Source organism: Monodon monoceros, unplaced genomic scaffold, assembly GCF_005190385.1.
Source record: "Monodon monoceros isolate NGI ecotype Baffin Bay Population unplaced genomic scaffold, NGI_Narwhal_1 Super_Scaffold_5, whole genome shotgun sequence".
NCBI lineage: Eukaryota > Metazoa > Chordata > Mammalia > Artiodactyla > Monodontidae > Monodon > Monodon monoceros.
Window position 1 is genome coordinate 18,644,012 of NW_021703782.1, and position 12,233 is coordinate 18,656,244.

Sequence of the window (12,233 nt, forward strand, 5' to 3'; positions counted from 1 at the left end):
CTTTTATTTCATAGAAGGATGCTATTTGCAACTGGAATCTGTATATATATAATTAGTGCTCTAGAAACCCAACTGTCTGGGGAAAATCATGTTTAACTAGTTATGAGTATTAGTAAACATTCCACAAATAACTTAGTGATTGTTAAATTATTGTTCTCTGGCAAAGGTTTAAATATCTATATTGATAGGTATTTTAACTTGTAGTAGTCGGTAAATATCCATTACTTTGTGTTTCACTTTTTGTATGATAATTTAAATACCACCATAAATAATATTAACAGATCACGGCATTCCCTATATATACAGTAGAGATGAAGTAATATACACACCACTACAGAATGTATACATTTACACATTTTTTTAATATTTTAAGGGAGAAACAATATAATTTCATAGTTCAAATTTCGTTCAATTTTTCTTAAAATATTTTCCTAATTTAATTCAAAAATGTTATTTTATTAACAAATAAGCAGGAAAAATTTACAAATCAGTCAGGGACAGTGGATGATGCATCACTGAAGTTTGGTAAAAATATTTTAAAGTTTTCCCTTTAGAAAAGAGAGCATGGTGCAGTGGATTTCACTATCTATAAATCTGTAAAATTTCAGGTACCAAAGTGATGCATTCTTTTGGAACATAAGGTGATCACTTGTTAAAGTTGCAGTGATTTAATGATGTTTACACTCAGCTATGCATTTAATGGAGCCTATAATTTTTGTGTTGAATCCTTCCCCAAACTGCACATTCCTTTGGGAAAAAAAACTACATATATGTAGTTTTTCATTTACCAAGGTAGGTCCTTTACATATTGCTATAGTGACATCCTAAACTTTTTTCATCCTTTATTTAAAGAAACTTGAATATAGATACAATATTATGGTAGATGGACTTTAAAGGGGTCCCCATGATCTCAGCCTGCTGGTTCAGGTCCTTATATAATCCCTCCCCTTGAGTATGGGTGAGACCTGTGACTTGCTTTTAACCAACAGAATATGGCACATGGTATGCGATGTCATCCCCATGATCACATTACATTATACAAGACTCCCTCTTGCTAGCAGACTTGCTCTAGAGTCCCTCTCTCTCCTCTGCTAGCTTTGAAGAAGCAAGCTTCCATCAATCCTCCAGCAGTAAGGAATGGAATGCTATCAGTAATCACGGGAGCAAGGAGGCAAATCCCTCCCTAGCTGAGTTTCCAAGTGAAAACACAGCCCTGGCAGACACTTGATTGCAGCCTTGCAGAAGTCTCAGTGAACCCATGCCCAAATCCTGACCCACAGAAACTGTGAGATAATAAATGTGTGTAGTGTTAAGTCAGTAAATTTGTGGTAGTTTGTTACACTGTGTAGAAAATTAATACAAAACCATAAGAAAAATTTTTTGAGAAAAGACAATATAAAGGATCTCTTTTCCCATTCTTTAAAAAGAACACAGAAAAGTAGGCATACACTCAAATGTAATAGCAAGGCAAAATGCATATAAATCCAGATAGTCTTATTGTGGTCAGAGTAAGTACCTGGCAGGCACATGGCAGGTGGGATATAGAGAAGGCCGTGCATTTTTATTATAACTGGCTTTTCAGCACAAATGGTGACTCCATGCAATTATCTAATGACCACTGCCACAAAAGTAGTTATTGGATCAATCCCCAGAGTTAATATGAATTTTTTGCTCTCCTAGTATTCAAATATACCCTACTTAAAATGAACTAGTTGATTTTGGGTGCTCTATTGGAAACGTATCTCAAGATCCTAGAATCTTGACCGGAATGACAAATTTAGTTCAAATCACATAACCTGTATCTTCCCTTAACATAAGCATCCTTCCGCTGATATTCCAAGTAGTAACAAGGTGAGAGGATAACTCAGGGAATGTTTTGCCTAGATTGGCTCAAAATTTAGAAAGGAAAATGAAGATATTTGGTTCAAATATGACTTCTTCCCTAATAAATGACCAGACCGTCACAGGAAATCAAAGGGTTGCTGACATAGCCTTCAGAAACAAAAATCACAGGACTACAAAGAAAAGTGAAGTGACTTAATCATTTCATATATAAAGGAAATAAATTTAGGATTATATTTCATTCAGATGTGGATGGAGGATACATTTCCAATGTTAAACATGGAGTTTATATATGGGCACAAGTTTAGTTAGAAAATATACATTTTTTTGTGAGCTCATTAGGTGATCGTTATTACAATTTACAAAGAGTATAATGACAAATTACAAAGAAAGATAAGCAAATTATCACAGATTGAAATCCTTTACACATTTTTCTACCTATGAATTCTCTGTTCTGTATCTGAACTTACTAGCAGAATTTCATAGCTGACATTCAACGCTCATTTCATCACTAAAATGTACCAAAACTGATTTAAAAGAGACAAATAGTAAAAACAATCAGCCAAAAAGATGTTTTTCAGGTTTCTAATGCAGTTTTGGCCACTGGGCTCTGGTTCACAGGAATATGGGAATGCAGCTGAAGGCCATCCGAGAAGCACTTCCCGGTTTATAAATGTCAGCAGGTGATTGATAAAGGAAGCATAACGGAGGTTTCCACGTAACACGAAACATTAGAGTCCAACTTTGACTTTCATAAACTTCCGTGTTGAATTTTTAAGAGTAGGGCCACAGCTCAAATTCTTATTCTCACTTAAAACCCGAAGTAATTATGCAAAATACATTTCAATTTTAGAGATCAAGTCAGAACAGTCAGAAACTGCCAAACGGCAATTAATGAGCACACCTAAGTCACTGTTACATAAGGAGATCAAGAAGTAGCACTGAGCAGAGCCTCCAGGGACCATGCGTGAACAAGTTGATGGCGCTGCACACCCACCGTCTGTCCCAGGAGGCCAAGAGCGGGGGCTTCATCCACTGTGAGCCTCTGGCTTAGCAAGACGGTCACATCATCATAGTAATACGTAAACGACCACTGCTGATCAGAAGAAATACTCTTTCTGGCTTTCACTGACTGTACTTTGCATGTTGAGCTCACTTTTCAGAGCGGTCTCAGCATTGTCTCCAGTTTTTGGAATATTCGACTCATTTTTTTCATATAGCCATCTCTGTTGATAAATGCGTACAGCAATGGCAGTGATGCAGAGCAAGATAAATATCACAACTGCTATCACACCTACAGAGAAAGGAAAACACAAAGTCAGATTATAAACTGTAAATGTCAGCCTAACTAGAATCTACCCTAGCATCATTTATCATCAGAAAATTTGAAACCAAGTGGTGTTCTAACATTAAGTGTACTTCTGAGTCCATGCAAACTTTAGACACAGAGGTTTTATGCCTTAATTTCCTAAAGACATATCATGATTGGATTTCAGTGAATGTTTTCACTCTAAAATGCAGAAACACAATGAGGTCTCTTAGGTTACGCCTACACGTCATGCTAATTGAGCAAGCAGGTTTTTATTATTTTAAAAGTATAGAGTGTGTAGCCCCACCACAGAGTGATTAAATGCTTATGTGTATTTTAATGAAAATTCAATTAAATTTTAATGCTGATATACTGTTGAACTACAGTAATGTGCTGTGTAGCCCATCTATCTCTATGAGACCAACAGAGTCTTAAGTGATTCCTGCCTCTGGGGGGTCCACACCCTTGTGTGATCCCCCGTGACCTGCTTCTAACCGAAACAATATGACAAAGGTGATGGACTGTACCTGATTATTTGTAAATGATTACATGATTATGTTATATAAGCTTGTAGCATCTGTCTTGCTAGAGTCTCTTTCTTCCTGCTGGCTATGAGGTGGCAAGAGCCATGCTGGGAAACCCCACGTGACAAGGAACTGCAGATGGCTTCCAAGTGCTAAGGAAAGACTCTGTCCAGGAGCCAGCAAAAATTCAGAAGCTCTCAGTCTTACCTCTGCAAGACACTGAATGTAGCCAACAACCATGCAACTGAGGAAGTGGCTCCTTCCCCAGTGGAACCTTTAGATGAGACCCCAGCCCAAGACCCCAGATGAGGCACCTTGATTTCAGCATTGTGAGACCCTAAGCAGAGGACCTAGCTGAGATGTGCCCAAACTCCTGACTCACAGAAACTGAAGGATAATACATGTGGATTGTGTTAAGCTGCTACATAGGTGGTAATTTGTCATGCAGCAACAGATAACTAATATACCATTTTATAAAAAATTGTAGACATATTAATAACATTCAGTTATCTGGAAAGTAAAAGGAAAACATTTCTCCTGTTGGAAATGTATTGAAGACATTAGGTTTGCCAGCAGTTCTCAACCTTGGCTGCATAGCAGACAATAACTCAGAATCTTTTGGTGGGAGGCCTAGGTATCAGCATTATTTTAAAAGCTCTTCAGATTATTTTAATGCACCATCAGGGTTGAGACTGTCAAGCTAAGCCATAGGAATGTTTACTCAAGCTATATCACATTAGTGAAGAAGGAATCCATTCTGAAACAAATAGATAAAAAGAAGCATTCACTAGTTAATATAGTTTTAAGATGACTGACACAGGCATTAATTAATATCTCCATTTAACAAATGTAAGCAAACATATGTTACTGCTTAGTTGTATAAATCAAAATCTGTATTGCAAAATGAGGGCTCTTCATTATACTCTGGGACAGACATAAGCAAGTGTAATGGAGCCCAACAAACTCAAAGCTTGGTTGGGTATAACTGGTCACAGAGATTCCTGGGCACATGCTATCAGGAACCCAGACCCCTTCTTACCTGAGAGGAGGTAGCATATTTATTATTTTGTGAATATTCTTAAGTATTCATAAGTAGAATATTCATTACTTTCAATATATTTTGCATCTCACTTGGGAACAAATAACACAGTTACTTTAGTTATTTTTATGTCTAGCTGCAGGACCTTGCTTTAAGAGCTATATCATATCCAATTTTAGTGTCAGGGACCAGTAACTCTCAATAACATTGATCAAGCCACTTGATTATATGATGACTCTCACTATTACACTGACCCACCTATACATCCAGGGTTTTCTGTATGTGATTGATCACGTCTAACTCTAGCTTGTTTTTGTTTCATGAGGTTTGGTGGGATCCTAGAAAAACTTCTATCTCTACCCCCTATCTGATGAGATTGATAGAATTTGAATAATGCATCTGATGCCTTCCATAACCTTCCTATCAGCAACTCCAGTGTAAGGGTGTTTTTGACAAACGCTCATGTCTGCCTGTGTCTCTGTCTATCTACACATCTGTCTCTTTCTCTATGCATCCACCTGCCCATCTACAATATGGATCCCTTGGCAAGAAACCCTCTGTGATCTCTGGCTTACCAAGTTTGAATATTGCTTAGGTTGATTCTCCTCTCCTATAACACTCCCTTTGTTTACAAGAGGAGAAAATAATGATGCAAAATGCAGAACATGGAGAAATCCACCTATTGGGATAACCCTTTAAACAGATCAAATATTTCACATGTGGGTGCAGTCTGTGATCAATTAGAAAAAAGTCTGATAATTCTCTTTCGAACAATACACTGGAAGTCTATATACTCAGTGACTGACAAACCACCCAGCAACCGGCCACCACACAGATGGAAGGCAGGTTCAAGTGAATTGTAGGGCCTAGTAAACTGAACCATTCTGTCCCTAAGACCTTCTGTGCTCTCATTCTCCATCCCATGTATCAGGAACCAAGTAGGATTTCTCAGGGGAATGATATTCAGCAAGAGCAATAAAACTCTAAGGACCACATATTTGTTCTATCATCAATTTGACTATTATCTCTGGTCTTGCTAATAAAAGAGAACAAACTATGATAATTTGTGAAATTTTGAACTTGGATTCCTACTTTGTAAATGTAAATCACATTTAAGTTGATTTATTTTCACTTAGCTTTGGCATTATAGTGAAGTCTTCTCATTAAAAATAAATTAGAATGATTTAGGATTAAGGTTTAATTTAAATTTTAAAACAAAAGTTATTCCTTTTAGATATGCATTCTAAATAACATTTATTGTTTTTATTTGTTCTTGGAGTTATAAAATGGAGGTCATATTCCTCACTCATTACAAAAATAAAAGTAGTTGAGACAGAAATGGAAATGTTAAAATTCTTACATAGATAGGGTCAGCACTTTAAAATGTCTGAATACTTTCCTAATCGTCTGGAGAAAACTGGTGTCTGGATGGATACAGACGAAATGAACAGATCCAATCTGAGCAGGTGTGTAGCCGGCCTGAACAGTGGACGCCCAGTCCTATCACCCAGCTCTAGCAGTAATTACCTCACTTTGAGGTAGCAAGGAATGGAGAGCAGTTTACTTCTACTCACCAAGCAGAGTTTGCAAATTACTCACATTCCAATAATCTAATTAAACAAATTAAAACGTTCCTTGAATGATAAGGAGGGAGAATTGAATATTAATTTTTTGAGTCAGACCTGGATAAATTTTGCTTCAAAGGATATATTAGAAGATATTTAAGATGCGATTACTTTTACTTCTTCAAATATATATATATATGCATATAGATGAATGGATTTATTTGATGGATATCGCTTTCTATCTGTCTATCTATCTATCTGTCTATCTCTCCATCCTAAGATAAGCTTGATGCCAGACACAGTTTTATATCTTTATGTTCAGGAAAATGACAATTTGCATAGTTTAGGTGCTTCTCCCAGTATGTTTTATTTTTAATCTTATTTTTAAATGTTTTGGGCTAAGGGACTGAGAGGTCCATGGCTATTTTAAATCAAAGAAGTAAAAGTAAATGCATCTTAAATATGTATATATCCTGAGAGATACTAATGGCTATATTCAAATGAAAATCCTCTTATTATTCTGTAGCTTGGCAACCATCCTTTAAAAAGTGTTTCAGTGGAGCCATCGATTCCTTCTCCTAAGTATCTCCAAAGGAGCTGAATTCGGTACAATCACGTCAAGAACATGAGCAATTGTATGTGGCCTGCCACTGCCATTGATCTCACAATCAGCACGGATTCTCACGGATATGTTTTGGACTTTGCTAACAGTGACAACAACGCCAAGGACGAGGTCATTCGCGGCCTCGTTACCTCCGATGACCGCGGAGTCACTTCTGTTCGCATTAACTAAGGGCGTTCCCTCATCTGTTGATCCAGAACGACCTACAGTAGAAAAAGAATGACAGAGGAGAGTGGAAAGGAGAACTTTTGAGAAATCCACAACGTTTGAAAGAAGAGCAGACAACGCAGAGACAGAAATGAACTTGAAACGAAGAACCGAGAATGGAAAGACCAGGGAATGGGGAAGGTGTACGAAAAGAGGACTTTCGGAAACCTCTGGGATGAAGACTGGGTGGAAGACCGCGGGCGCAGAGTGACCGCGGTCAAAGGGCCACGCACCTGCGCCGCCTGAGAGCGGTCGGGTCGCCTCCGGCGCTGGAGCTCCGGGCCCCGCCCCCTCCGCGCAGCGGGACGCGGCGGCCACGTGTCCGCGGACAGTGACCCGGGCGGGCCCGCCCGGGCGCAGCGCCGCCTTCAGCGGGGCGGCGGGACCGAAGCGCACCGCCGAGAGGCAGCCGGTGAAGCCTAGCGCGCCAGCCCGCTGCGTGTCGCGGTCCGCGCCGGGAGGCCCTGCGGGCAAAGAAGTGGGACACACCGTTAGGGCTCAGGAGCGACTGGCGGGGACGCAGGAATAGCCTGAGTCTGCGCAGCAGTGATGAACTGAACTTCCCTCCGAGCCCTTCGTTTTTAGGAAAGAGCCAGAGTCGGTACCTGCCGCCTTGGTTGATGCCCTGCGGGTGCTCACTCCCCGTGTGAGTCAAGTGAAGCTTCTTTGGATGCAGTCACGGGGCACTGACGAATGAAATCCTCCGCCAATGCATTTTTCAAAATATTTTTAACAGCATTTGTGGCCAGTAATTTAGGTCTCCTGGGTTGGGGGACAGCAGCGTTCTGGGAATCCCTTCTTGCAGTTCCCTCACAATTAACACTTTACTCTGGCTGACTGTTCTGAGCCCCACAGAGAGGGCCTCTCCGTAACTGCAAGTGCTGCCCTGGGAACCCCGCACCACACTTCCTTTCCCCCTTTTCACAAAGGTGGTCTCTGTCCCGGGTCCATAAATCAAGGCTTTTGCCCCCATCAACCCCCTCCTGATCCCCGCCCTCATCCCCAACTGACAGAAGTTGGTTATTAAGACCGAAGAAGAGCAGCGACGGACACAGGAGAGAACATCTATTCGTTCACTTCAGTTATGATTACATCCCGCAGTGCGCTTGCTCAGTGGGCACGAAATCTGACCAAAGGCCCTTAGCTGTAGACTTCAAGTTTAAATGTATCAGTCTGGGAAGCGTCCATGTCCCCCACAGAGGAAACCACATAAGTATGAGGCAACTTTGGCATCTGCTGTCAAACTCCCTCTCACTTCACCTTGTGTAGAAAAGGCTCGTTGCCTCTTCTTTTTCAAACAATCATCAACAGCTACCAAGAATTTACCAAATGATTCCCATAGGCTGGGCATTGTGCTAAGCGATTTATAGACTCGTGAATAGTGGCATTTGAACTCTGAAGCCAGGGGTGTGTAACCACACTTCCAGCTAGCCTCGCCTGGTGCATCAGTTACAGAAGGTCACTCTCCTTGGATCATCCCTCTCTCATGCAACATGTGGAAAGCCCGTGGTGGGTAGTGTGTTTTATCCTTGCCTCCCCCTGCACTTAGCTTAATGTCTGTTACATAGGATGCATGCAATATATATTTTATAATCAAAGAATAAATTTAGTCCCATTACCACCCTTCTGTGGACAGTTTGGGTATTGAAATTTTTAAAAATGTGTCACTCTCAAGGTGTGACCTGAGAAATTCAGAGGACTGACCTTGTGATAAAAGATTACTTGCATTGGCTCCAGATAAAAATGTACGTCCACAGTTGGCTGCCATCTTATGCCACTGAGTTTTACTGAATGTCGTGGTAACTAAATACATCCTCATTGTCGCTAAAGTTAAACAACATACCCTGAAGCTTCTATTTGAAGGATAGCAGAATATGCCACCCCCAAATATGCCATTTTGGCATAAGGATTATTTTCTTGAAAAACAGCAGGTACAAGGACACTGACATCCGCTTTCTGTTCCTGAAAGCAGGAGATAAAACTCTTATGGAAAAGCTGCCCTTTTTGTACCAGGAGGAAAAATACATTTTTATGAGCAGAGATGAGGAGACCAGCCCAGAGAAATCTGTACATACAAACCTTGTTAAAATAACCCCTATCTTCCTTTCATCTCCTCATACATTTTAGTTGCTTTTTCACAATCACCACTCTCTGTTCAACCTCATATATAAACACTTGGACCTATCTGCTTTTTGGGTCTTCATTTTCCTGTAGGGACTCCCATGTACATTTAAAAATCTGTATGCTTTTCCCCTGTTAATCTGTCTTATGTCAATTTAATTCTCAGGTCCAGCCATAGACCCTAAGAGAGGAGAGGTCAAGTGTTGCCTCCCATACAAACTCATGGGGTGGATTTCCTGAATCTTATTACAGGTCTCACCGTTTTTCCTATTAAACTTCATCTCACTATTTCAGTCTATAATTCCTGAAAACCAAATATTCTGTATCCTTATTTCTTCTGGCTTGGAAAAGAGCTGTACCTTCAAGAAAAATGGCCTAACTTTGAGATTTTCAGCAAATGTATTGGGAGTTACTTGGGCTTACAAAATTCTGTTCATGATTTTAAAGTTGCAAAAGTAAATGTTTGCTATGGAAAAGACCTCTAAAAACAACTAAAATTGGGGGCATGCATTTGCATTGTTATAATCATAATAGACATCTGTCTGACACATATAGCTACCTTGGCCAAGTTGATTATACGAGACATCAAAGATCTTTATGCATGTGGAATTTCAGGTAGCTCCTTAAGTACACTAAAGTAAAATGAGCTAGGCACAACCCAACTAAAGGATTATCAATTAAAAGGGTAGTTTAAAGATGACTTTACTTTTTAAATTTTGCATTCAGATATTATCTATTTCTTAAAGAAAGGCACCCTTGCTTATGTAAACTTGAGAGAATGTCAAGAAGAAATAAAATGGGAGACACTGCAATAGCAACACAGGACTTTTGCAAGGCTAACATCTGAAAAAAAAAATTACAGGTAAAATAAAAGTTTTAGTTGTTGGACAAATACTAGCTTTCCTGTTCCTGGTCAAAGTCTGACCTGAGCACTACTAGGCAAGGGTAACAGAAGGAATCTCAGGCAGACATTTATCATAATGAATTAGGCCAATTTTGTGGAATTTATTTTTTAAAGATAACCTAACTTCATGTCTTTAGATAGTGTTGTTACTAAGGAAAGAAACATCAGTAGCATATCATATTGCATTATATTTTCCTGTATTTCAAGACTGTACTTAATATTTATACATATATGTGGATTTGTGAGTGTGAATGGGTGGATTTATATGTACCTGGAGAGCCTATCATTAATCATGTAGCTGTAACTATGTTATGCATGTACATGTGGGTATAAATATACATTGAAAGGTCTGATGCTCAGTTTCCTGTCAATTTTCCATCCTGAGGTCATGGTTTTGAGTCATTTTTTGATTGGAATAATTCTCTAGTATTTTCTTAAGATGGGAAACTTGATTAGTATTTAATCTAAATCTTCCCTTGTCATCCAAAATATCTTTTTTTAACCTGGTCAGATAAATTATATGTTAGATGTATGAGTTGCAACCATTCTTCTTAGCAGTATATCATTCCCTCATTTTCATTCTATTGCTGCAAATGAGAAGTTGGATGCTGATGTCAATATCATTATTTTCCATTGTAGTAACTTCTGTCTAGAAAGTCTGGAAGATTTTTCTCTATGGTTTTGTAATTCACGGATTTTCCCAGAATTTCCCCAGATGTGTGTCTTTTCTCATCAAAATCAGTGAGTCCTTTCAATCTGCAACTCAGGTTCTCCTTTAGCTCAGAGAAATTTTTTTAATACGTAAGTATTATCTTTGCTTCTAATTCCCTTTCTGGATCTCTATTTATTCATATTAGGTTTTCTAGATCTAACTTCCAAATGTTTTATTTTTCCCTCCTAATTTCTACATCTTAATCTTTTTGCTCTGTGGCTTGAGACATTTCATCTACATGATACTCCATGCCACTGTTTAAGGATAACCAGTGATGATTCTCTCCTTTAGATCACCCAGTGAAATTTTGAAAAATCATATTTATTTTAATTACCAGAGTTGGTGCTTGTGTCTGTGTGTGTGACTTTATTAAAATCTCTTTGAGTGCCAAGTTTCATCCTAGTTGTCTTCCATCTATTTTGATGCAGGAAATTTTATTTGTTGTTTTTTCTTCTTTCTCTACCCCACTCTTGCTTTTAGATTCCCTTAGTGGTGGCATCATTATTTACTTATTTATTTATTGGGACTGCTTATTGTGACTCCATGGTTAAGGATGTTATACGATACACAGGTCCTGACACTGTGGACAGTGCAGCTTCTCTGCCCTATAGTCAGCAGCAGACCTGCATTCAGACTATCTGACTTCTTATAAAGCATAGGAAGAGGTCTCTCACCCTCACCCTCACCACGGTAGGAAGGATGTGGCCCAACAATCCATCCCTTTCTCAGCTCCAGGAGGAGCAGAGAGGATGGGGACCGTAATGTGGAGCAATGTTGACCTTCCCTTTGGAAGTCTTGAGTTCTCTGCAAGGCAAATTTTCCCCAGGATCCACGGTTTTCACATACCACCCTAAGACTCTGCTGTGTACTCCTCCTCCAGTCCAGAGGGCAAACTCCTGCCCCAGCGCTCTCATTCACACTTTCCTGGCTCCTCTTGCCTGCTGGACTGGCCCTATAGTTCCTAGGTTCAGGGGCACAAGCAAGTTGAACCGGGAGTAGAGGCAAGTCTTATGGTCCAAGCAGCAATTCCCAGAAACAGGTCCACACAAAGTCAGCATCCGAATTAAAAGAACTGTACTTTTTTGTTATTAAGCTGCATGAGCTGCTTGTAAATTTTGGAAATTAATCCTTTGTCAGTTGCTTCATTTGCAAATATTTTCTCCCATTCTGAGGGTTGTCTTTTGGTCTTGTTTATGGTTTCCTTTGCTGTGCAAAAGCTTTGAAGTTTCATTAGGTCCCATTTGTTTATTTTTGTTTTTATTTCCATTTCTCGAGGAGGTGGGTCAGAAAGGATCTTGCTGTGATTTATGTCATAGAGTGTTCTGCCTATGTTTTCCTCTAAGAGTTTTATAGTGTCTGGCCTTACATTTAGGTCTTTAATCCATTTT

General features: G+C 39.4%; 1 protein-coding gene across 5 annotated transcripts in view; it reads right to left on the reverse strand.

The window, feature by feature from the left end:
• Window positions 1–2,942: 2,942 nt before the first annotated feature.
• Window positions 2,943–12,233, reverse strand: part of LOC114884218 (contactin-associated protein-like 3) — a 186,548-nt gene continuing 177,257 nt past the window's right edge. For 3 of the 5 annotated variants that reach the window (XM_029203035.1, XM_029203033.1, XM_029203034.1), the window contains 3 exons: window positions 7,351–7,572; window positions 7,033–7,104; window positions 2,943–3,136 (listed from right to left, as the gene is read on the reverse strand). In XM_029203035.1, coding sequence (XP_029058868.1) covers window positions 2,943–3,136; window positions 7,033–7,104; window positions 7,351–7,572 — 488 coding nt within the window. Of the gene's footprint in view, window positions 3,137–6,832; window positions 7,573–12,233 lie in introns of those variants that run through there. The other 2 variants (XM_029203032.1, XM_029203031.1) reach the window with 2 other exon arrangements.